The 24,182-nt window shown below is 41.6% G+C and overlaps 2 protein-coding genes across 3 annotated transcripts in view; both read right to left on the bottom strand.

The window, feature by feature from the left end:
* Positions 1-288: 288 nt before the first annotated feature.
* Positions 289-6,057, bottom strand: rbm24b (RNA binding motif protein 24b). Of its 2 annotated transcripts, XM_069142946.1 has the most exons (5): positions 5,738-6,057; positions 5,219-5,342; positions 4,811-4,865; positions 2,484-2,531; positions 289-1,923 (listed from the first exon to the last, which is right to left on the bottom strand). In XM_069142946.1, exons 1-5 carry the CDS (start codon positions 5,906-5,908, stop codon positions 1,563-1,565), a joined length of 759 nt encoding a protein of 252 aa, XP_068999047.1. In that variant the 5' UTR covers positions 5,909-6,057; the 3' UTR covers positions 289-1,562. The 2 variants fall into 2 exon arrangements, with proteins under 2 accessions (XP_068999047.1, XP_068999048.1); XM_069142947.1 differs by lacking the exon at positions 2,484-2,531 and having other exon boundaries at positions 5,738-6,056.
* Positions 6,058-6,358: 301 nt separating this feature from the next.
* Positions 6,359-24,182, bottom strand: part of kif13a (kinesin family member 13A) — a 37,183-nt gene continuing 19,359 nt past the window's right edge. The window contains 30 exon segments of the mRNA XM_069142944.1: positions 6,359-9,388; positions 9,390-9,433; positions 10,538-11,768; positions 12,791-12,958; positions 13,812-13,963; positions 14,069-14,156; positions 14,756-14,806; positions 14,918-14,995; positions 15,146-15,298; positions 15,405-15,497; positions 15,612-15,788; positions 16,526-16,650; positions 16,726-16,781; positions 16,873-16,999; positions 17,117-17,216; positions 18,176-18,208; positions 18,753-18,899; positions 19,001-19,133; positions 19,220-19,371; positions 19,474-19,647; positions 19,765-19,929; positions 20,177-20,326; positions 20,413-20,556; positions 20,724-20,886; positions 21,434-21,653; positions 22,260-22,435; positions 22,519-22,605; positions 22,888-23,018; positions 23,806-23,940; positions 24,030-24,140. Of these exon segments, the coding sequence (XP_068999045.1) occupies positions 9,299-9,388; positions 9,390-9,433; positions 10,538-11,768; positions 12,791-12,958; positions 13,812-13,963; positions 14,069-14,156; positions 14,756-14,806; positions 14,918-14,995; positions 15,146-15,298; positions 15,405-15,497; positions 15,612-15,788; positions 16,526-16,650; positions 16,726-16,781; positions 16,873-16,999; positions 17,117-17,216; positions 18,176-18,208; positions 18,753-18,899; positions 19,001-19,133; positions 19,220-19,371; positions 19,474-19,647; positions 19,765-19,929; positions 20,177-20,326; positions 20,413-20,556; positions 20,724-20,886; positions 21,434-21,653; positions 22,260-22,435; positions 22,519-22,605; positions 22,888-23,018; positions 23,806-23,940; positions 24,030-24,140 (4,854 nt within the window). The 3' untranslated portion in view covers positions 6,359-9,298.

The following is a 24,182-nucleotide window of genomic DNA, read 5'->3' as shown; positions in this document are numbered from 1 at the left end:
GGTAACAGAATTAAGGTCATTTCTTGCTGAGAGGTAAATAAATGTCAAACAGTTCATGTGACTATCACATAGCATTTTTTCATACTAACCAGCACTTAAAAGAACACAAAATGCATTATAGTGTGTTAGGCAGGTATCTAGATGTATACATGCATTATTTTGACCTCATCTACAGTTTTGTATTTTTTTGTCCACAGCAGTGTTCATCATGTGACATGCTTCTATTAAACAACTTAAAGGCTGTGAGCAAAACATACATTACAAAGAGAACACAGAAGCTTAAAGAACTTAAAGGCAAATTTCCATTTATTTCCCAAATTAAATATCTGCATTTTTTTCAAGTCATGCATTACAAGGTGAAATAGATGATGCCCTTGCAATTAGTAAACGTTTAAGGTCAAAAGACAGGAAATGTGATGAAATTAAAAAGTTAAATTGTCACACTGTCCTTTATCAAACTGGTCAAGTATAAAAAGCGGCATTAAAGAGTTAAGAAACTATTAGAGACGACAACATGAAATCTACAGAACATAGAAAAAGCTTTGGACTTATTGTTACTTTTCTACTTATTATTTGTTCTTTACACAGAGCACAGCGGTTTGTTAAGGTGAGTTTAAATATCCATCATGAGCTCTTGATCATGTGAAATGCAGCAGCACAATGTGGACACATTCTAGGTAGACTTCATACTAACACATGAAAACAAATAAAGGGTTTATTGCTGTAAGGCTCCATAATAAATACATAAATAGCATAATTTTAAAGGCACATAATGAAACACTTTATCAAAATGAAAGATTCACATTCAACAATGTTTCTTCCCCTTTTTGCTGAGCTTAGTTGAGGTGTAATTTGAAGGGAAGAAACGTGAGTGCTTTTACCAGCTTCAGCTGTAACCTCAGCATTTTTCTTACATTCTATAAAGAAAACACACTTTAAAGGGAACTACTTGAGAGTGTCTAATCTATCTCACTCCAAATGATTATATAAAAAAAAAAGATAACAGTCCTAATAAAACACTGACTTCTCTATCAATGTCTGCATAGCTTCACCAAACAAAATAATGGTCCAAAACTATTAAATACTGAAAATTGCATGATGATGTAACATACCGTTCTCCTATGTATGCAAGTGTTTTGGTTGGTTTTCAAAGTAGTGTGGTAGAAACCTGATCATAAGACATGAATGCACTTGTTTTTTTTTTATACCAATTCCACTGCAACATATATACAAGATTCAGCAATGGTTGACATGAGGTCCAGTGAGTCTACTTCAGTTGACATGAATACTTTTACTGCTGAATAAATTATTAAATATTTATATAGGCTATATATATATATCCATAGTGACAAAATACTGATCTCACTTGAATAAAATATACAGTAATTCCTCATTTGTCTCCACACTTGCTCCAGGCTCTTTGGTAGAGGGTCTGCTAAATTAAAACTTGGGAGTGACAACCATCGATCAGCCTCTACTCTCTACCCCTTCAAACTTCACCCCCTCCTGAAGAGAGGAGGTGACCTTTCCCTTCATTCCTCCTTTAAGGTATCATCAAGGTGTTACTGCATGCGGTCTGTCTGGAGCTGCTGGGGTTGGTACTGGCTGAAGGCTGCAGCAGCAGCAGCAGCTCCTGGGGTGGCAGCAGCGGCGAGCGGCTGCTGGACAGTGTATCCGTACCCTGCTGTTGTCATGTAGCTTGTCGGTGCTGGTGAGGCCGCGTATGGATACTGCTCATAAGCGGCGGCGGCGGCAGCGGCAGTGGCAGCAGCGGCAGAGTACTGGGCATAAGCTGCTCCAGTATAGTCAAGGTACGGGGAAGTGGCGGCAGCAGCTGTTGCTGTAGCAGCAGAAGATTGTACATGAGGGATCATCATGCTGGGTTGGACAAAGGCTTGTGGGTAGACATAGTGGGCAGGGATCCTGTAGGACAAAATGACACACAGATTCAGAGCAGAGCCACAGTCGGTCATCTTTCCAACGCTAAAACTAAATTCTGGAAAACTGAAAAGCAGGCGCCAAATATGTCAATCCAGTCCTCAGAACACAGCAAATCCATTCATTAACAACTGAAAAACCCTACCTAGAAATGAAAAGTTAAAAAGCAGCAAAACCACAAAGAAACACAAGCACAGCTTTTAATTTAAAAAAAAAAAAAAAAAGCACCTGAATCTGAAATACAGTAGGGCATTAAAAGAAGACACAGCCAAGCTCTGCACCCAGTGTTTCACTGAAAACCAGATTGGACAAAATGCGAGCTTATCGCAGAACACCACAACATATCAATACAAGAAATGGACATTAATCTGTCCACATACTGCCACACCAACACCACACATACAGGCATGCCCACACATGTTAATAGGTCCTTAAACACAAACAAATAGGGAAAAAAAAATAGGCTTTCTGTGCCTTTAAAGAGCAGCAAAAAAAAAATGCAATGAATTACAACGACGTGAACGTAGCTGTAGTTTTACCCTTACAGCGTGTTATCGAGTGGGTGCTCAGTGGTATTAAGCTCTGCAGAGGCCCTGTAGTGTTTATTAGTTTGAAAAAGAAATTCATGTTAACTTTTATAAAGAAAATAATTGTGTAAGAGTAGATAATCTCCATTTGAAGAGCAATATTCTTGTCACACATCAGGGTATGAACGGATAAATACAACCTATGTATCTGGGTAAACCTGTCCCCACTTTAAACTTGTGTTGAAGTCACCCTCAGTAAATATACTGAGGAGCAGGTGTGAAATATATCTGTCCACAGACAAGTGCCCCCTCCCCCGCTTACAGACATACACCCTCACACAAACATACACACGCCAACTTGACTGACAAGGGAGGCTGGAAGCTATTTTTGCTCCCCTTGTCATTTCCAAAGGACAAGCCGATCTTCTCCTTCAGTAACACATGGCAGAGTGCTCGTCAACTGGAACGACTGCCTTCGCTGCACTAATGTCTCGGTGACTTTCCTGAATTTACTTCTTTATTATCAGACTAGAGGCGTCACAGCAGATAAAAAAAAAAAATGTTGAGTGGGATTCAGACCATCTGCTCTAAACAGGAGCTGACTGTTTTTTACTATTGCAGCAAAATGATCACAGAAAAAGTTTCAATTCTTGTTTTAAAAATTAACAAATCTAATTGTATATTTTTATTTTCTTTGTTTCACATCTTTGTTTTAACATCAACCGTTTAACATGCTAAAAGGGCATAGCTGATTTCAGCCCTCTCCACTGAAAGCAAGGGGATGAACATTTCGTCGTCCTGCAAGTTCAGAGCTAAATAAAGGTGCTTTGTAAATCACCAGGACACATGGGTAATCCCCAGCACATAACCACAAGGCTTCATGGGCGCATGGCTCGGCCCACCTGTTGTCCACAGCCGAGCAGCCCTGTCTGTGCCATACATTATTAACAGCGCTGCTGAGTGACTCCTATTTTCCAGCTGAATTTGAGAGGCCGTGCAGATCACTGTAGGCAACAGCTGCTGCACAAGAGACAGGCTAAGATCTCAGTCTCCAACCTATAGTGCAGTAACCATTTGAGTCTGTCTACATATATATATATAAAAAAAAAAAAACTTTTAAAAAATCTATTACAAAGTAAAACAATACATCTATAGTCACAAATAGAGTTATCTACCATCTAAATATTGTTTCATACAAACAGCTTTAACTCAGAGCCTTGATATTTTCAGTTTGCTTTCATCATCATTGTGTAGCTTTTCTATTAACATAGCAACACGGACAATCAAGCATAGTTGTGTGCTTTTATATGGTGAAAACACTGTTTTGTGTTTGTGTGTTTTCATTCCCCTGCACATTAAAATGTTGCTGTTGAATGACAGTCACTGGAGAGATGAGAAAAATACAAAACATCAGATGTTTTTGGTTTATCAGAGGGGAAAATATTCTCATTATCATGTACCTGTAGATGTAAGCTACAAGTGAAAGCAATAGGTTAATAAGAAAACACAGCATCAATGGTAAGGAAACAGAAAAGGAACTCCCACATGCAAGCTAGTGTTTGTTTTGTTGCAGGGGATCGATTTGGAAATTGACACACTGTGAGTGATCATCAGCCCCCCTTTGACAACAAAACACAATCATCTTAATGTTAACTGGAAACCATGAAAACAAAATGAAACCACAGGCTAAAGCACAATCATTAAAAAGGGAAAAGAATCAACACTCCATTGCAGAGTTATAACTCCCTAACAAAACTGATAAAGTCTGCACAAAAAAAAACCTCCTGCACGCCCCACTTCCCCCACCGCAAGTAGAAATAAGCACACAGTTAAGCTGAACACCACATCATACTGAAAACAAGGCACACACACCAATCTATGTACTATAGAAAACCGGAAAATAAAAAAAAAACAGCATAAGACTTCCATGCATCTAGTCACCATTTCAGTTCGTTTGTGTATGTCAGAGTATACAGGTAACACTTTAGTGCTCTGCCCAATGCAGACTCAGCTATTCCTCAAATCATCATGTCCCTTCATCAGCTATTTTAACCCGTTACCGAGCCTGTCAGATCAGAGAGAGATAGACAACATGAAGTCAAGTCCTGTTGAAGCTGGGGGACAAACGTTCACTTCCTTCACAGTCAACGCCAAGCAGAGGAGCACACATAAACACTCACATGTCCTCATTCAGGATGAAATAGGTGGAGGCAATAACAAATACATGTTTAAAACAATAAAAACATATGACATAAGATTGTAAAAGACAATGGCAGGTTGTTTTTTTTTCCATTTTATACAGACAGATTTTGTGAAAGAAATTTAAGTTTTGTAGCTTGACATACCCATAAGGTCTTTGGATGAACGCTGGATGGATCTGAGGCACACCAAATGCAAATCCTAGAATTAAGACAGACAGGTGTTAAACCTCTGTTTAAAATCCAGATGCTTTACTTGAGTGGGGGATGATTTTGAAGGCAGTGTTGTGATCACTTGTTAGACTGACTGTCTTTTCCAAAAAGAGAAGCATAAATACAATACATTTCAGTGGAGAAAGCTTTCATCCTCCAAATAACAAGATAAATAGCTGCTTATTCTCAACTATATCTTATAGTATAGCAAAATACTTGTACTAACTTCATGCTACTGTCAGTCACCATTTGTAAATGAGCACAGTTGTTTTTGCTATTGTCTGTTTCCACCTCGATAGAATCTGAAATAAAGCTGTGGTCAGGTCCCCCCCCCCCCCCCACCTGGCTGAATGACCCGAGGCTTGGCCCCCAGATAGGCCAGGTTGACGTTGGCCTTCCTTCCATCTATTATGGGGTTGGGGTCCTTGCAGGCTCGGTCAGCCGAGGCCCGGTCTGCCATGGTCACCTAAAAGACGACAACACATTTTCATGGACATACTGCTAAATGCTGATATGATATTCAAATGTTTTTCCACCAGCTGAGAAAAGTAAGGTAATGTTTCACTACAATTAATTAGACTGGTTTAGTTTTTCCTCGCTGAAAAATATTTGAGATCAACTTCGATCCCGCTCCAGTAGCTCCAAGTCGTGTCTTTCCAATTTTTTTTTTTTATTTTTTTTTAACCAAACTATTCAACTCCAAATAGTCAATTTCGTCCCTTTCTGTTTCACAGAACAGGAAACAGCAGAGGCGACTCTTACTTTAACCTGGATATGTGCCAGGTGTTCAATTCACTATACCCCCGACCGCGCACGTGGGCCATCAGCTTTAAAACGTCACTTCAAATAATATGAACTTACGAATCCATAACCTCTGGATTTGCCCGTCTGCCGGTCAGTGATAACAACAGCCTCCTCGATGTCTCCAAACACCTCGAAGTATTTTCTCAGACTTGAGTCCGTCGTGTGATAAGGAAGACCTCCCACAAAGATCTTGGTGAAGGTGGTGTCTTTCTGTGCCGAGTGCATCATTTGTCGTTTTGTGTATCAAAGTTTTAAATGTCGGATAAAGTAAAGAAGAGCGTTGAGTGTGCGGCGCGGACAGGAAGGAAGCCCCCCGGCAATGTGAGCGACTATGGGTCTGAAGGAGGAGGAGGACACCTGTTAGTTTGTTGTGAAGCTTTCACAGTTGTCAGTGACACAGATACTTAACTCCACCCAGATCCAGACCTCAGCCTACCTACTGTCTCACAGCTGCTGCAACAGTGGCAGGGACACTGTGTAGAGAAGACTAAAGCAGGCGGAAGGCTATTTGATTTGAAAAGTTACAAATTATTGTGCAAAGTTACTTCTCCAGAGTGTCTATCATTTTTTTTTTTTTTTTCATTTCACACATTCAGTGTAAAATCATGTCTACTTTGGGAATGCTACCTTACATGTTTGCCATTTTCTGGCCTGTATACAGGATTTTAACCCCACTCAAAATGTTGCTATAAATAATGTCTTCTTTTGTATACTGCAATTTAACGATTCAATTACTGTCAATATTTCCTGTGTATTTCATTTTTCCAGCACAAAGATATAAATTCAGCTTAATAGCTTCCACATTGGCAGGATTCACAATAAATTTAGCAAAAAAATATATATATATACCTCAGTTGACCTCAAGGGTTTATTTAGGTTAAATTAACTCCGGCACAGTGAGGGCTAAGAAGGATCATACATTTCATCAGTTTATTCCTGTTCAAAGAATCCCAGCTGTCACCACTGTACCAGGTACTTTACAAAGTAAGCTCTGGACCTTATTATGTAAATTGCCCTGAAATGACTTGTGTTGTGATTTGGCATTATATAAATAGAAATGTATTGAATTGCTGATACTACTCTGATTGGCACCACAAGTAGTGGGTCAAAATAGTAAACATTTAAGGAGGCGGTCAAAGATCAGCGTGCAGGGGCTTTCATCATTTACTGAGGGGGGTGGGGGTGAAGGGGGGTGGGGTGGGGGACAACATGTTTTCATGTTTGTGTTGTTTACATCAGCCAGACATATAAGTTCCAGGATACTATAATCTGCCAGTGGCAGGAGCCATTTTTGCCCAGTACTGTGAAAGTGGAGCAAACGCTACTGCTGACATCTCATCTCAGAGAAGAGATGTTTGCTGATGTTGTGCAGAGTAGTTTAAAGCACCACACACCATGGTGACTGTTGAATATTTTCTACGAAAACACTCTCCCTTACAACATCATTTTAGGCACGTTATTTTTGGCTGAATATACCAAACAGTTGTTCAATGACTAATAATAAAATTTTAGCTGATTAACTCCCTATTTCTGTACACTTCAGATGCAGACATATTGTTATTAAGTTCCCTGCAGGGTATAAGAGATTTTCTGTTTTAGGAAAGTGAAGTAGGCCTACACTGTTGCTGTTTTATATTATTATTATTATTATTATTATTATTATTTTATTTTTTTTAATCAAAATTACATCTTGGACACTGTCTACCAAAATAAAGGTGAAAACTAAAAACACAAACAACTGACCTCAACCATGTTGTGCCTACATTATCATAACAAATTTTGAAATGGCCTATGAATACAATCTCCGTGTAAAAAAGGTAAAATCGGTGGAGATTTAAAAATGTCAGTCACATCAAGAAATTATGGAATTTTTTTTCCATGGCAGACATTGCTGTTAAAGGACATTTTTAGGCCTCTTTTCAGATATAGCAAATCTTGAATTTCAAATAAATGTCAAATTAATGAGTTTTGATCCCCTTTTGAAGCACAAGAAAATGAATGAATGCCATCTATACTGAATGGCTATAAACCAACATAATAACATATTGTCCAACACTGCAAAAACATACTGAAATATATAAACAAAGTCGGCTTGAACGAACCAAATGAAGAGTCAACACAGCCACTGATTGTAAATGTTCTATTCTAGAACATTTTGTGCCAATTAAAACAGGTCGAGATACATTATAAATACAATTCTGTACATTATAATAGTGTAAATACTATGTTCAAATACATTTCTATTTACAACTCCTTATTAGGGAGAGCAGCTTTGTTCTCTTCTTTAAAAGTAAGGTCTTGGGTTTCTTTCGTTTACTTGAAATTACAGATTGAATAGTTAACTATTTCTAATCAGTTCCACAGTTCACCACCATAAAATTATAAGGTCATAGGACAACTCTTCGCCATACCTAAACTAGTTTTGCACCATCTGCTCTAACCTGATCGTGTCCATCACCCATTCATCCATTCTTCCATGTGAAAAATTGCATAACTGAGTACCTTTCAACATGTGGAGTGACACCAGTCAGTTAAAATATAAAACGCAGATGGACAATCAGTTAAAAAGGTATTCAATCAGTCAGCAAGGCAGGATGGCGTTTTGAACACCTCTGGGCATCCTGACGAACATACAGGTTTCAGGTCCATTACAGTTTGTTACTGTTTAGAACTCAGTGAACTCGACATGGAGGTCATCGAGCAGTCTCTGGGTTTATGTGCCTCTCTTTATGCAAACAGGGGAATAAGGCATCGGTATTTCCCAGGCCTCTGACAAAGCCTGGCTGCTTCGTCCAGCAGATTTTAGCGATGTCACGCAGTTCTTCAGTTACAAATATTTCATCAGTCCAATATGGAAGACAGTCGGCGAACTCTCCAAGAATCCTTTCCAGTGCAAGCGCTCAAACAGCAACAGTCTCATGCTGGATGGGGATTGTTTCCTCCACAGCGGTACAGTACATCAATAGGATCATTCATAACGGCAAACATGTTGCAGATTTGTCCTACGTTCAGGGTATGTGGCATTAATCCTAGAGATATGGCACTAAGCTTTACTTGGACACATTGCTTTATAGTGAATACCTCCATATACGTACATTAGAAAAATAACATATAACAGCAGATATGGAACCGTAGTTCTTTGGTTAGCCCTGACATATAATATTGATGTAAATATCAATGTTTATTAACAGTAGTACATTCTTAATCTTCATATCCCAGATTACTCCATTATGAGCCTCAGAGCGGGAGTGGAGGGGAGGGGTCCATTGTCTTACAAAAATATTATATATAATGTTCAGAACGGATGTAAGAAAATGTATGCGTGTAATATTCCTGAAGGACTCCCAGTTAAAATTTAAGTTCTCTATAAAAATACAACCGTAGAGAAAATTCAGATATGGGCATAGTGATTTTTCAGTGAACAGTAATTAGGATATACCTTCATTGAATGCACAAGTAAGATATGCTCCGACAGAATACATCAGCGCAGAGAGTGGAGTGATCAGAGGGATGGAAGGAGGGGAGCCATACTGAAGTTGGCCTCCGGTTATCCCACTGGATCTGAGGAGCACCCTGTGGTCCCTGTTATTCCTCAGAAAAGTGGTCCTTCTCTAGGTCCTATCTGATGAGAGTCTGGGGCTCTGTGTCCATGGAGGGTGGTCCTCTGGTGAGACGAGATGGTTTCACAAACACGCCGTGGCCGGGGGGGACAGCGGAAATAGACTCTGCCCTGGACAGTCCCATTGTGCTTACCTATAGGAGGGTCAAGCATAATGAATTTCAGGGCATCTGGATGATTGGTAGTCAAATTAGTCACATTTACATTTTTCATACGCAGAAAAAAAAAAGTGTATGCGTAAAAATTTTATTTGAACACGATATTAAGCACGTTGATTTTCTGTAGTTAAGCAAAATTTACATGATTTTGTATTGTTGTTCATTGTATGACTTTTGTTTTGAACTAATTATACTACTATTATTACTATAATAATATTATCAATATTAAATGTACAAAAATAGTGACGCTCAACCAAAGGGGTTAAGTGGGAAACTGTCCAGCACCTCTTATTTTTGTTAACTGTGTATTTTGTAATGAACCATGAGTCAGTCACTTGGTAACTAAGACACCACAAAACTAACATTAATAAAAGTATCTTTCTTCTGTATGTCTCACACGTGGACATTTACATGTATATCTGGCCACTTGGGGGCACCATAAACTGTGAACACAACTAGATGATCCCATTTTAAGTTTGAGCTGGAGAACAGAAATTCACAAAAAGTTACCTGTTTATACATCCAGCAGATGCAAATCAACATTACTATTCATTTAAAAATTACACTTGTGTCCACTTGATGAATTTAATTTCAGTATTCACTCTTTCTTTAACTCTGTTTTTGGGCTCCTCTAAGACCAGCCAGAAATAAAATCTCTTAAACGGTTAATTTTCAGCTTTTAAACTCTAACTTTGTCTGTCTGATGTTTGGTGGGCCGTTAGTGTACAGCGGGTTTAAGTGCTTGTTTGGTTGAAAACAGATGCCCGCTGCCACCAAAACCGAACCATATAAGGGCAGTTTTTATTTATATTTCTGTTGGTATTTGTTTTTAACCAAAACACACAGAACAAACTGATCCCTAAACTTGTGTTACTAGAAAATAAAGAAATGATATATACATGAAACATTAACAGTTAAAAAAAATAGTTCGTTAGTGCACACTCTGATACAAACTATAAGAAAACCACACTATCTCTAAATTACTTTAACCTTCATCACATTATCCCATAGCATACGTATGTATATGTATATATATATGTATTTGGTTCCTCTAACAGTAAGTTCTTTGAAGGGACTCACCCACTGCCATGTCCAGTTTCACACCAATCCAGATCCCCTTAGCGAACTCCACCCCTCCTACATAGTGGACCATTCCTCTCCTCTTCCCCACCCACACCTGCTCCCCAGGTGCCATCCAGTCGGGAAGCTGAGCCACAGGGGTGCTCTCATCCCCGCTGGAGTCCCCGGAGGGCTCGGCGCTGCTTGGGTTCGGACTGGGACAGGGACTGCCATGGGGCAGATCTCCCTGGGCTGGCTCCTGGATTGGAGGTTCTCCTCCTGCTCGGGGAGCAGGGGCAGAGGACAGGGCTGTGGATGAGGGTGTGAGCAGGGATGGAGATGCTGGAGGTGGGGCTGATGCAGAGGGAGTTATTAGGGCTGGGGATGGAGCTTGGACTTTGTCGGTGGCGGAGATTGGCCCTCTGACTGAAGTGCAAACGACTGTTGTGTCAGGGCAGAACACAGCTACACTAACAGGGCTTTCATTATTAGGATATGTGCATATTGCATTTTCACGATTAGGTGTCTTGAGAACACCAGCGACGTCAGAGAAGAGCTGATTGTCACTGCCAATTGTTTCTATGATATCTGTTTCTTTCTGCTGGTTTGTAGAAAACTCCAACCCCTCTTGCTCCCAATCCTCCGTAAAATGCTCTAAATCACCCTCCGCAATACTGTCTTCAGCCCCTTTAAAGTCAGTGAACTCCTGGCTGGTGCTGAGGACACAGTTGTGAGGCAGAGGGAATGACTGCTGCTTCTCTGTACAGTTAGGAATACTAACTGGAGAAGAGGCTGAATGGATGAGCAGATCCTGAACCCCACCTGCTGAAAGAGGGGGCTGCTGGGTGTCACCCCCTGCAGAAACACCTTTGGTTTGGGTGCAGCCTCTTCCAGCAGGACAGCCAGGAGGGTCATGGGAATCTCTGGAGGTGCAGCTGAGGTGGTCAGAGCTCTCACTGGTACTGAAAGGCATGTCAGACAGGGTGGCATTGGAGGCACTGTGTGAAAAGTAGCCACTAGTGCAACTGCTGGCCGTGGGGCTTCGGGACACCTCTCTGTCTCCACTCCCTCCTCCGCACCGGTTTCCCTTCAAGTCAGAGCGAAACCCGTCCTGGTTCTCCAGATTGGCGTTGTAGATTTCAAAGTTTGCAAAGTCCTCTGGGACGTAAGGCCGCAAGCCGCTTTGGTCCTGGGGGCCCCGACTTAGATTCAGATTCATGTCCACGTTCGTCTCCTCGTCTTCAGAGTCCTGCTGATCAAACCAACAGCAGCAGGACAAAAGACACATCCCACCAGACATGATGTCAGCTATAACCTGTATACGGCATTAGCTTGCAGAATATAAACACTTTTCTTAATGAGAATGGAGACAATGAAAATGATGTAAAGAGTGATGATGGAACATGAACATAGTGTAAGAATATTTTGGCACATTGCTTTTGTTTTAATAACTTTGCCTCAAGGTGTTTGGTGCTTTAACATGTACTTATGTGAGTCCTTCAGCCATCAAATTAAGAGTGAAAAACAGCAGTGCAGCACTATGCTACAACTTTTCAAACACTGCTGGAGCTGCTGACACAAAGCATTTCATTGAGGAATCAACCAAGAAAAGAGACAAACACAATGTAATGCACAACGGATTGTACTGTTCAATTTGCTCCAAACAGGTTAATGACCATTTTAATATGCAGCGGTCTCCAGTTGATTCTCTGTATTTGTTCTATGGTGTAATTTGTTTGGCAGTGGCCTGCAAAGCACTTTTAATTACACTAATCCAACTGACAGGTGCTATACAAATATAGTTGTATCTGATTTAATTTCAGTAGTACTACGCCAAGTACAAAACTATCACAAAAAGCAGCACTGGATGGAGCAATACAACGTGTTGGATTCTGTGCCAGACACAAATACCTAGTCAGTTAACCAGGGAGACAGCATCATTTAACTATTTCATCTTTCACCTTTCTACAACCTCATTGCTGTTTGCCTACTGTTGTAACTTGTAAACAAATGACATTTGTTGCCAAGAAATCCACAGTATGCCAGAAGGTGTCTGACTCTCAGTGCAATGCTGCCATTTTATAGCATGACTCATGTACTGCTGGCACCAGCACAGATTCTGGTTGAAAACATGTGAAATGTTCAGAGCAAATTGTGTTTACGTGTACACTTATGAGTGTGATACTTACAACTTGTGCAGCTTGTGTGTCAGCAAGTGTGTGTACGTGTAAATCTCTCACAGTAACCCTCAATGCCGGTGTGTGTAGCACTTACAGCAGTGCGTGGCAGAGTGCGGCTGAGCTGTCTGCTGGTGGGAGAGGAGGTGGGGGTGGAGGTGGAGGTGGAAGGCTTGCAGTGGCCCTCGCTGCCTGCCCTGGGTCGGCGCCAGGGGCAGGGAGAGGGGAGCAGTGCAGGGCTGTCCACACATGAGCGCATGCTCTGCTGATGGGTCAGAACAAACAGCACACACTTCACACTCACACACAGCATGCATGGAGCTGGGCAGGCCAGTTACAGTTAGTGCCATGCAGTTTGATATTTCACAAAAACAGTGCTTGAAGTGTCCTAAGTATGAGGAACAGAACTTTTTTATTGCAATAATGAGCAGTAGGTCCATCTGTTTCCGGTCTCTTGACCCTCAGTTACCCATGTTAACATGTTGACACTAGTATAACCTGCAGTAAACATAGCAATTTGTATCATTAAACATCTACATATTTACATTTTTATCTAGACTGCAGCTATTTAAGTGCCCTTACATTTATACATTCAGAACTTTTCCCCTCTCTTTTGATCCAACTGTGCTGCAAGATAAAGAGTTGTACCTCCTAACCACAATATTCCTGATAGCACCAAAGTACCTGAACCTCTTTTAGTCCACTTCAAGAAAACAAATATGCAAGGTTAGTTGAAATGGTCGGAACAGCCAGAAACTATCCGGAAAATCCAACTGTAGCAAACAAAATCAGACATGAGGCTGAGACAGCAGAGCTACGTCAAGTTAAGTGCTGCGGCTGTCTCCTGCTGAAGTCATGCTCCTCTGAGTCATGCGCTTTCCACTCAACACTGACATGAATAAAGGGGATGATGTCACCACGCAACTTCAGACGATTAGTAATTTTGGCAGTGTCGATATGTTTATCATGTTTGATTTGATAAATGGTAAAATGTAAAAAAACTGGAAGTGACAGAGGACTGACAAAACAACGATATGTGGGACAACATGGTAAAAACAAAGACATGAAAATTTCACTCTTAGAAACTTAGAAATTTAGTTTAATTCCGCACTCCTTACCTCTTGTCCCAGCAGTGGCCGGGCCTCCAGGGCTTTCTTTGCCTTGTTCTCCTCTTTGACAGGAAGCAGAGACTTGAGGAATTTGGGTGGCTGAGGGGAGAGGACTTTGAAGGGGCTGGAGCTGAAAAAAGTTGGACTGTCTGGAACTACGCCTGTAAGGGAACAGTCAGTGGTAACCCAGTTATAATGTTACAACACAAACACTTTTCTCTCACAAAAGAAAGTCAGGATAGGATGCAGCTGTTTCTGTGGTTTACCTGGGTTCTCTTTGTTTTTGATGGGTGTGGTGCAAAGGGAGCCATCCTGGGGATTGCAGTTGGTGTTGTCCACATAATCACAGTGGTCCTAGACAGTAATAAGAAGTTTCAGTCAGTTTAATTACATTTAAATAAACTTGAAACCAAAAGGCTTTCATATACTGTGGAACCCCTTTTTTTTTTTTTACACTACTTCAAGTACACTCATGGGAGCCAAGTGGGAAAAGATGAAAACATTGCTTTTAACTTTTACTATTAAGGTAACAATAATGACAAGCAGTGTCTCCTAAAAAAAATATTTTGACATGAGTATGATAATGATATCATAATCAGTTGATCTCTACAATTTTTACAGGAACTTGTAATTTTGCAAAATATCCACGATTCATCCGCAGTCAAGCTACTTAATAGAAGCTCAGCTGAAGGCATTATGGCACAAAGTAAGACTTTCCAAACAACAAATTATTATTAACTCCTCATTTACAGTCAGCAGCTCTTCAACCTCTCATCATCATCAAATCAAACTACATGCCGGTTGACCGGAAAGATCCGCAAAACAGGAAGTGACAGGGTTTATGGGAAATGTTGTCTTATAATGACATTTTTGTCCATACATGTGTTGAATTAGTATTATTTGAAAGGCATTTAAAAAAATCTCTGTAATTTGTTAAACCACATCTGACGTACCTTACAGTCTTCATCCTCGCAGCCAGTCAGGTCTGTTTTACTACCTGAAGACTGGAGAGTGAGAAAAAAGATGTTGTCAGTTTTGGAAACTTTATCATTTTATGGTCAAACAATTATTTCCATACGGTCAGTGGGTAATGCAGCGAGTGATGTGTTAATTACATGCTGTACATTTGGTGTGCTGATACTCCTCCTTAAGTGTCTGCCCTTAGCAGCGAGTGCTTCCTTCACTGTCACGGCCTGCAGAGAATAAAAAGTATTTTTATATGTCACCCCATAGATGGATGTTTTACTGTGCACCGGATCACATTTTATTACTATAAAAACCACAATTCAGTTGTTTTACAAGTTGATCGTGTTCCATGTCACGAGCATTACTGGGTACAATACCTGTCGCAGCCTCTCCAGACTCAGGATGTTCTCCACTTCCAAAACTCCTCGTGTGTATTTCTCGATGTAGGTTTCTCCATCCTGAGTCTCCTCGCTGTCCCCACGAGCAGCCATGAGGGCCAAGGTTTCCCGCTCCTCTGGCTCCTCTGAGGCCTGACAGGAAAAAAAAAAGAAGAAACTTAGAAAGGGCTGATAAAGATAAACTCCAAACTTAACAAAACATCAACCATTAGAAATAGAACCAGAACCACAGTCTTGCCTTTGGTATGTTGGAAACGATCTCATAAGTCACACCACAGGAGTAAAGCGTGTTCTTTAGGGACATTCTTCTCTTGAGACTCTGAGTGAAACTCTGTATAAATAAACCCAAACCATGTTGATCAGTAAACCACAATTCACTGTTATAAACCTCATATTTTCTGTAGACTAACCTCCTTTGATTACATCTAAATATTATTGTATTAACCTGTTTGTTGTAGATGTTGACAGCAATCCTTTTGCGGAGCACCAGCTCCATGGAGGCAGGGTGGCTGAGCTGCACCGTGGCTTTAATGATCAGGTAGATGCGTTCATTAGGTGACGTAACCCGGTTGAGGTGCACAGAATCATGGATGGACGAGTCCCAGGAGCACACTGCAGACACCTGGTGGATTAGAAGAGCTGTGTTTTATTCATGTAGATTTACAGTCGCCTAAAGAGAGAGAATATCTGATCTAGTGGGCTCTAAGGGCACAGGCAGAGATTACAATGAAGTAGGTGGGCTGTGGCTTTGGGTCTGGCTAATTACCATTTCATGACACAGTTAAGAGCAGCAAAGTGGGTAGGGATTACTGCATGGTAAAAGCTGCTACTCAACATTAAACAAAAATAAATTATGATGAATGTTCTTGCTCTCATGTGTACTGCAACCCATGATTGTGTAATTATTCAATTCTGCACATAATTGTTAGAAAAAAGAGCCCTGAAATACGTGTGCGATACAACAATTTAAGTAGTAAAATGAACAGAATTCGGAATGGAGCCTTTGTTGAACCCCTGACAGAAAAACATGTATTTTTTTAAATATTCTACAAACAACTAAACAAACAATAGCGAGTAATTTACATCAAGTGTCACAAAGGATGACAAACCACAGACATCTCTGGAAATACAGCAAGTAGGGCTACACCATCTTAAAGTTCCAATGCCAAGTAACCCACACCGTTACACACACACACACACACACACACACACACACACACACACACACACACACAAGCCTTTCTTTAGTTATGTGCCATGTCTGCAGAAACAGAAATGCAGTAAACTATCTCCTCTTTTTTGTTTCCCAAGTTCTCTTTTTGGCCACAGGAGTGCAGTGAAGTCAAAGTCATTGCTCACCTCCTCATCACTGTGCCTGATGATGGGCAGATAGAAGAACTGGCTGCCATGCTCTTTGGGCAGGATGGAGTTAACGCCTGCAGCATGTGGGCCGGTCAGCTGCTCATTCACGGTCAGATTATCAGCTGGTGGCATAAAAGACAGTTAGCATTTGCAGAACCAGAGAGGAACCTGTGAAATAAAGTAGTTGTCTGCCTCACCATTTAAATCCAGGTAGAGTACAGGAATGTGAGCTTCCATCCCTGCAGGTGGAGTCCTACAAGCAGAAGAATATGAGGTTGTTGGTAAAGCAAAGGGTCACAAATGAAATGAGTGTGATGTTTTGGGTGGAGTGTCTTTTTTTTTACCAGTCTGCAGGAGCTCCGGGGATGCCACTTCCTGGTGCAGGTACCAGCACTGCATTTCTCTCTTCAGTCAGGCCAACCCACTGTTCCACCAGCCGAGCTTCACGCTCAATGTCCTCCTCTGACTTTTCTGTATCCAAACAGCGAGGGAGAGAGCGGTTTCACCACAACATAAAATACAAAAAAAAACTGTGAAAAAAAAAAAGAAAATCTATGGTCTGTCAGTTAGACAGGGTCTTGGACTCACCATGTTTGTTGATTATTTTCTTGATTTGTTCATCAAGATACGCCCGACGTTTGATCAGGGCATCTGACCAGCGCTCTCTAACGCAGTTGAGATCCTCTTCCTGGAACCAAACAGAGGCCAGAATCAATGCCAGGTGGCTCAGTGAGGCAGAGGATCTGCTGCAGGTCACAGTGAAGTGTTACCAGGACACGATGAATGTGCACAGGGCTAGTTTGCCTGACGGCTTACCATAACTACACCTTAAGCACTGAGAATATTTGGGAAAAGCTAAGTGAAAGCTAACCCTCATATTTGTTCCCAAAACCAAGATGTTATAAATCAAAGCCTTGGGGTCTGTAATTTTGTCTGAAAAATCTAATTTTGATGAAAGTTTCAAAACAGACACCAGCTTAAATCTCCCTTTAACCCCTTTGCAATTCACACACGTCATTCACACACGCTTGCATGCACATCCTCACGTGCAGCCACAGCCGCCCAAAGTCCTACCTGAATGCTCGGCGGATCACTCTGTTAGAGAACCAGAGAGAGCAGATTCCCAGTCTGCAACATCCACAGTAATCAACAGACCTCAAAGCCAACCATATTACGCTTCTGACGTCAGCACGCTTTCACCATGCAAAGCACTGTAAAGCATGCAGCCATGCGATACCCGTGTGATGAAGTGAGGCTTATTACTTCTGCAGCTCTTCAGTAGAGACAAACAAACAGTAGCATTAGTGTGCTGGACCTGACGCGAAAGGCAAGAGAGAGCGGGACAAGACCCTGGCAGACGTGCCCGCTGGCTCGGAGCTCAGCCACGGGTGGAGCTGTATTTTGCATCGAGTGCTGCCAAAGAATGGCTGGTGTGATCAGTGTAATTACAGCATCAGAAATCATCCAGATGTGCAGCTGCTGTTTAATAAAGCACTTCTTTTGTCGGTAGAGGCACAGCCCTCTGCCTCCTGCCTCACATGCCCTCAGCAAAAAGGCCTAGTCACAAACACACAATCGGTTTGGTTTCCTTCATGCTGCAGAGTGAACTACAGGGGGAGCAGCAGCAGGAGGAGACTTGGAAGGTACCTGATAACTATCCATATCGTCTTCCGCCTCTCTCTGGCAGGAGAGAAGACACTCAGTCACATGAGCGGATCCAGTAAATGACACCTCGGAGCAAAACATCTACTGCTCTTGTATCATTCCAGGAATCTTGGCAATGTGAAAGATCTGTTTACACCTATGTTTACATGCCATTTAGTAAACAAAGTAATAATAAGCCTGGCTTTCTTCTGTTAATCTTGTGAATGTAGACTATTCAGACTAAACAAACAGTCCCTTGCTGCAAAAATGGCCAGAACACAACATGTACATGTTAAAAGAAATAAGAGGACACTAATGAGTTTGTACTATATTTTACTTGGCCTCCTATAGACTCACAGCCAGTTACCCAGACGGGCCAGTCATGGCATGAAACCCGAGAAAGACTAAACATACTTTGGCTGAATCAGCATAATGTTGAATATCCTTGGCATGAAATGAGCATACTGTTCCCAAAACACTTTTCTGTTTTTATACAGAATCACTTCCATAAAAATCACCCTTTTAATGTCAGCCCCATATATTCAGAGTCTTAAGTGGCACATGTGTGTAGTTCACAGACCTGGTAGCTGTCGAGTGGTCGCTGCAGTTTGGTGGAGCGAGCCGACACACAGCCAATAGAGACAGACAGCGCAGCCTCCACCAGCAGAGGCAGAGTGCCCGAGTTCTGGACCGGCTTCACACACACCTGCAGCCTCCTGGAGTGACCCTGCTCCGACAAGTCATAATTCACAATTAAATAGTTAGTTATGATGATGTAGGGCAGCCAGTCTGAACTAAAGGGAAACTTCTTCATAGTTTTTCTCTGACCTGTCGGAGTTGGAAGACTCCTCCCGTGCTGATGTCTTTTCCAGGATGCAGCTCCACAGACGAGTACTCTCCCTGCTCATTCAGCTCCTGGATGGAGGTCCACAGCTCGATCCTGCGAGACACCTCACTCCACCTTGAACACGCATCAGCCAGGATTAGTTACATGTGAAATGTCAGTGTCAGTGCCAAAGTCGCAGTGCAACATGTAGTGCAGCCAACCTGTCTCGGAGCGTTTGGGTTTTGGCCTCCAGTGCATCTAACTCCCAGAGAGAACGCCCGTTCCCAGCGCAGCGGTGCCCCCAAACTTCGATGGCCAACGCTCCATCTGATATAAACTCCAAAAAGTCATCCGTAACATGCACAACATAGTCCTGGACGAAGACAAGAGTTGGTGTAGTGAGGCCGATTTGAAAATAAAAGCAACCAACAAAAGTGATAAGAGCTTAAAATGCATGCAAAGTAAGGCATCTTACTTTGCAGTTATCAAACTGGACAGTGAACTGAGCATCTGGGCTGCGAGGGGGAGGTCTGTCTGGGCTGACCATGGGAGGGGCCACGGTGGGCTCACCATGCTCCCAGAAGGTGTACTGACAGAAGACAAAGTTGGACAGGTTGAGCGGCAGCCCTGTGGCCTCCCTGATCCGCACCTACAGCAAATGAGACAAGTAGATACGATGAAGATTAGGTTCTTTGGAGATCTCAGAGCTAAAGAACAATTTTGAAATCTCTGTCATGGATAAACTCCAGTAATAAGTGACCCTTACCCTGCAGGTAAGCCTCTTGGCCATGTGGACAATCTCTCCGTTGGTGTCCATGACCTCGTAGCAGCTGCTCTCACTGGAGTTCTCGGATGAGTCGTCTCCCCCAGACAGGCGCTCGGGTACAGCTCCACTAACTCTCATCAGCTCGACGTGCAACCTGCCTGCCACCTGTTCACGAAAGCAGAACAAAGGAATGATCACTTTAATTTAAAAGAGGATCCAAAAGCCCTGAAATAGCTTAGATATAAAAATGTATTACATATATTTTAAAGTGAACTGTTTGTATACAAAAAAAACTTTTGAGAACTTTACCATTTGGATTCATGATCATAAATATGATGTTATTCTTTCATATGAACTTTTAGTATTAATACTGACATTTATCCCAGCTGTAAAATGTTTGTTGTACCCTTACCTCTCCCTGCTGGCTGATGATGGGCACAGCATAATGCAGTCTGACATCATGGAAAAGGCACTCGAGGAAAATGTTGGCCACTCCTATCAGGTTGTGGTTTTCTTGCGCTTCATAGAAAAGGTCGCAGTGCTTACTGTTTGCTTTGTTATCCTGGAAAAAAACAAAGGAACACACTCAATAATACAATGCTTTTTTTTTTCTCAAATCTTTTCCTGTTTTTGTCTTCCGTTTCTCACCGTTTCTTCTGTGCCTTCTTTCCAGTCTCTGTAGTGATCTCTCATGTCTACCAGTTTGTTCTCCAGCTTCTCGATGGTCCATACCTGGGTCCCCTTCCCTTTCCTCCGCACCTGAATTGCCGGCTCGCTCACTATTGCTCCACGCTACATAAAAATGGATGAGACGCATTTCAGATCAGGGTACTAGATATTCACACTTTAAAAATTCCGTCTTAAAGCCTAAACAGATGATAATGCTAATGAAAGAGGATAATGAACAATATTATAGCCTTCGGCAGTGTGTTAAATTGGTGGGAGTTCAGAGGTCTGACCTTGCGGTTGGCGCTGAGGTTGGCTGCAGGAATCTGAAGGGTGACCTGATAGTCAGTCAGTTTGTTCATCTCCTCTGCCAAGAAGTTGGCCTCTCGCACCAAAGTGTTGGCTTTGACGACCTGCTCTCTGAGCCGAGAGAGACTCTGACGAAACAGCTCATCCCTGTCCCGCACACAAATACACAACACAACATCATTCATTTATGAAGATGACCTCTCCTCTTTTATGTGCATTCAGTGTGGATTTAAAGATCGTCTCAAGACATGTTCAAAGATAAATAACAAATATTTCCATTTCCATTTGTGACATGGTTTTCCAAAACACAATTCCCATTTAAAAAAATGAAAAAAGAATCAGGATCTACAAATATGTAAATATTTTTCTAATTGATACAAGATGTCTCCTACATCCCTGAAAGACCCCTCTGATAGTATGTACAATGCAGGCTTCAGGTCTCCACATCACACTGGTGTAATATTTCCTATTTGCCAAACACAAACTTTAGTATTTTCAGATTAGTTTGAAAAAAATCTTTTCGTGTCAAACATGCTTTCAAGAGTAGCAACACGGACTAATGTAACTTCTCCTCTGTATCTCAGATTTGGCTCTCTCTCTGGTATTTTCACAAAACACAGATTTTGTAACAAAATGTTCTCTAGAGTTTTGTATCTTTGTGTGTCTGTGTATGTGAGCACACCGCTCCACTGACCGTTCCTCTGTCCACAGCCGCAGTTTGCCGTGTGGTGTGTTTGTTGGGAACGTAAGCCGATCACTGCTGCTGCGGTGGTGCTGCGGGGTTTTCTCGGGAGACAGCTGTTGCCGTAGCGACTCCAGCTCTCGTTCATACATCATCCTCTGCTCCTCCAGAGCCGTCCGCTTCTCCTCCAGATACTGCTTCTCCAACACCTGGACCACATTCTGCATGGGGTCTACACACAGCATGTGAGAAACGACACATTTTACATTTCAATAAAAGACAACTGCAAACCGAGCGTCAAATTCAGCATTTAATTATCAATCAATTAATAGTTAATATCAATATCATAAGCAAATTGCTATTTTTTTTTTAATGGACACTCAATGATTGAATTTACTGGGAGGATAACCAAACTCCTTACTGAAGGTTTTGTTTGTGAGTGTTTGGTGACAAGTTAAAAATGGATTCAGAACCTCTTTGATTAATACCATTTGAAGAAAATTTAGAGACAACAAATGTGACAATTACTTATTTTTAACTAACATTTTCAAAATGAAACTTCTCTATGTTCCCAAATATGAAATGTGCTGCTTTTTATTGTTTCATATCATAATTATATCATTGAGTAATAAACTGAGTATATTTGGGTTCTTTTCTCTACATTTATAAACAAAGTATTGTTTTACAGTAATGATATTTCTCAAAGATGTTATCATACAGCCAGGGTGGCTGGAATTAGCTGGCGGTTCAGAAACTGGAATCCATACTGTACACAGCTACGGCCTGAAAGCCTAAGAAAATTGTGTGGATTGCAGAAGGCAGATTATCCTAATCATACCATTGTTTCCAAGAGTCTTCATTATGACCTCCATCTGGGCAAACTCATAGCTGTAATCTTGCTCAGAAGAGGCCTCGCTGGCCGTCTCCACATCTGCCTCAATGAAGCTCTCTCTGGGAGAAGCTCTCTCCAGCTCCTTCAAACGGTCCCGCCGCTTTCGCTTTGGCAGATTGATCCTAAAGAGCAATAGGATTTTTAATCTGTGACTTTTTAACTTCATAATCGTTTGCACGCCTTGAATGTGGCATCACAAACCTACCTGAAAAAGTGATTGTTTCCCCATAAGATACGGTCTCCATGCCACAAGTGTACTAGAGAATCGATCATTGTACCATTCACACAGGACCTAGAGAAAACAGAAATATAAAACTTAATCCATGAAGATGTAAAATGATTTTCAGCTTTAAAAAAGGAACACTGACTAATTGAGATTGAACAATCCTTTTGTCGCGGGAGGGAGCCATGGCTCCGATATCAAAGTGAGGAGCTCAGATCATAAGATTCCTGTACAGTGAGGTCATGTGAAACACTGAGGTTCAGTCATCCATGAAGGAGAGAGACAAAAGAGAAATACACAGAGACAGACAGATAGACAGAGTATGTTGGAAGTAGTTGTATAGTAGCTCACCTGGCATTCCCTATGGGCATCAGGGTGACATCACCGTCTGGGCAGAGCTCCAGGACGCAGTGTTCCGGCTGGATCCCGATCCCAAAGAGCTGAATGTCCTGAGATGTGTCTGCACCCACACGCGTGTGCTCCTGCACACAGGTGGAGGACAGATTAAGGAAACTATAATGACAGATCTGAATGTAGTTACATCCAGCCTTCTTATCTGAACTTTTTGGTCAAAACCCGAAAACCTGCAACTGTTTATTTATTGAGGTGATTTGCACAAGAGCATTGCAAAAACTTCAAATGCAATAATTAATCTTCAACTTCAGGAAAATCAAAACTGAAATTGAAGCAAAATCAGGCCTAAGTGAAAAAACTTGTGTGTAGAGGGGGCGTTGTTAAACAAACATCCCAGCTTCCAGAGGATGTCCAACCCTGCAGCGAACTAACCCATTTCACATTACCATAGTCATTCCACACTGATATGCCAGGCTGGCCTGCAGAACCCAGACAAAGGCCTGTTGTTGTGTAAGCTGCAGAGACGGCTTTCTCTCCTGCCTTTGCTTTTACAGGTTCAACTGGATGGTTGGCTGTTACACTTCAAAGGCAAAGAATTGATCTAACCATTTATCTAAAACAATTAGCTCGCAACCTAATAAGCAAAATGTTCAATTTCTGCCAGTGACCACTAATGCTACCTAACATACAAATTGACAATAACCAGCTCACTAACATTATAGCTACATATATGGAAAATATTACATTTTGATAAAGGGCAACTAAAATGTTAACATGCACACACAACAATATTCCCTAATATTCCATGACTTGGCCCCCCAAAAATAACACTTCCACTGTCTGGAAAGGTTTTTTTTTATAATTCCCTGACATTCCCTGAAATTCCCTGACCTGTGGGAGCCCTGACTGTCTTACCTTCAGGTAGTAGACCAGTAGCTCATTTAAGGCAGGGTCAGCATTCAGATTGACCAGGAAACACTTGTCCTCGCCCACTTTAATCCCAGAAGTTTCCAAAGAGATGCCCATGCTCTCCAACTGCTTCTGACGCTCCTGTAAACATAGATAATGACAGTGTGGCTGCACATATAAATATGATTTAGAGTTGAGGTTTTAAGAGTTTTTCTGACTGATGTGCGTACTGTAGCAATCTCCTCAGTCTTTCTTAGCTTCTCCTCCCAGGTGACGGTCATATCCTGGATGAGTTTCTCTGATTCCTGCAGTTTCTCCTTCAGCTCAGGAGCCTTCATGGACTGGCGGAAAAACAATTGAAATGAGAATCATGTGATTGGTGG

The sequence above is a fragment of the Embiotoca jacksoni genome, unplaced genomic scaffold (assembly GCF_022577435.1).
Source record: "Embiotoca jacksoni isolate LCO1_2020_lvr unplaced genomic scaffold, fEmbJac1.0.p SCAF_11, whole genome shotgun sequence".
Lineage (NCBI taxonomy): Eukaryota > Metazoa > Chordata > Actinopteri > Embiotocidae > Embiotoca > Embiotoca jacksoni.
The sequence above is the reverse complement of the archived record's forward strand: the minus strand, read 5'-3'. Positions and strand labels throughout refer to the sequence as shown.

Coding starts and splice junctions, on each gene's coding strand:
- rbm24b (XM_069142946.1), bottom strand. CDS start 5,908: ATGATGCACTCGGCACAGAAAGACACCACCTTCACCAAGATCTTTGTG. Junction 5,343..5,737: donor AATCCAGAGGTTATGGATTC/GTAAGTTCATAT, acceptor GTCGTCTTTTAG/GTGACCATGGCAGACCGGGC. Junction 4,866..5,218: donor GCCTCGGGTCATTCAGCCAG/GTGGGGGGGGGG, acceptor TCTTAATTCTAG/GATTTGCATTTGGTGTGCCT.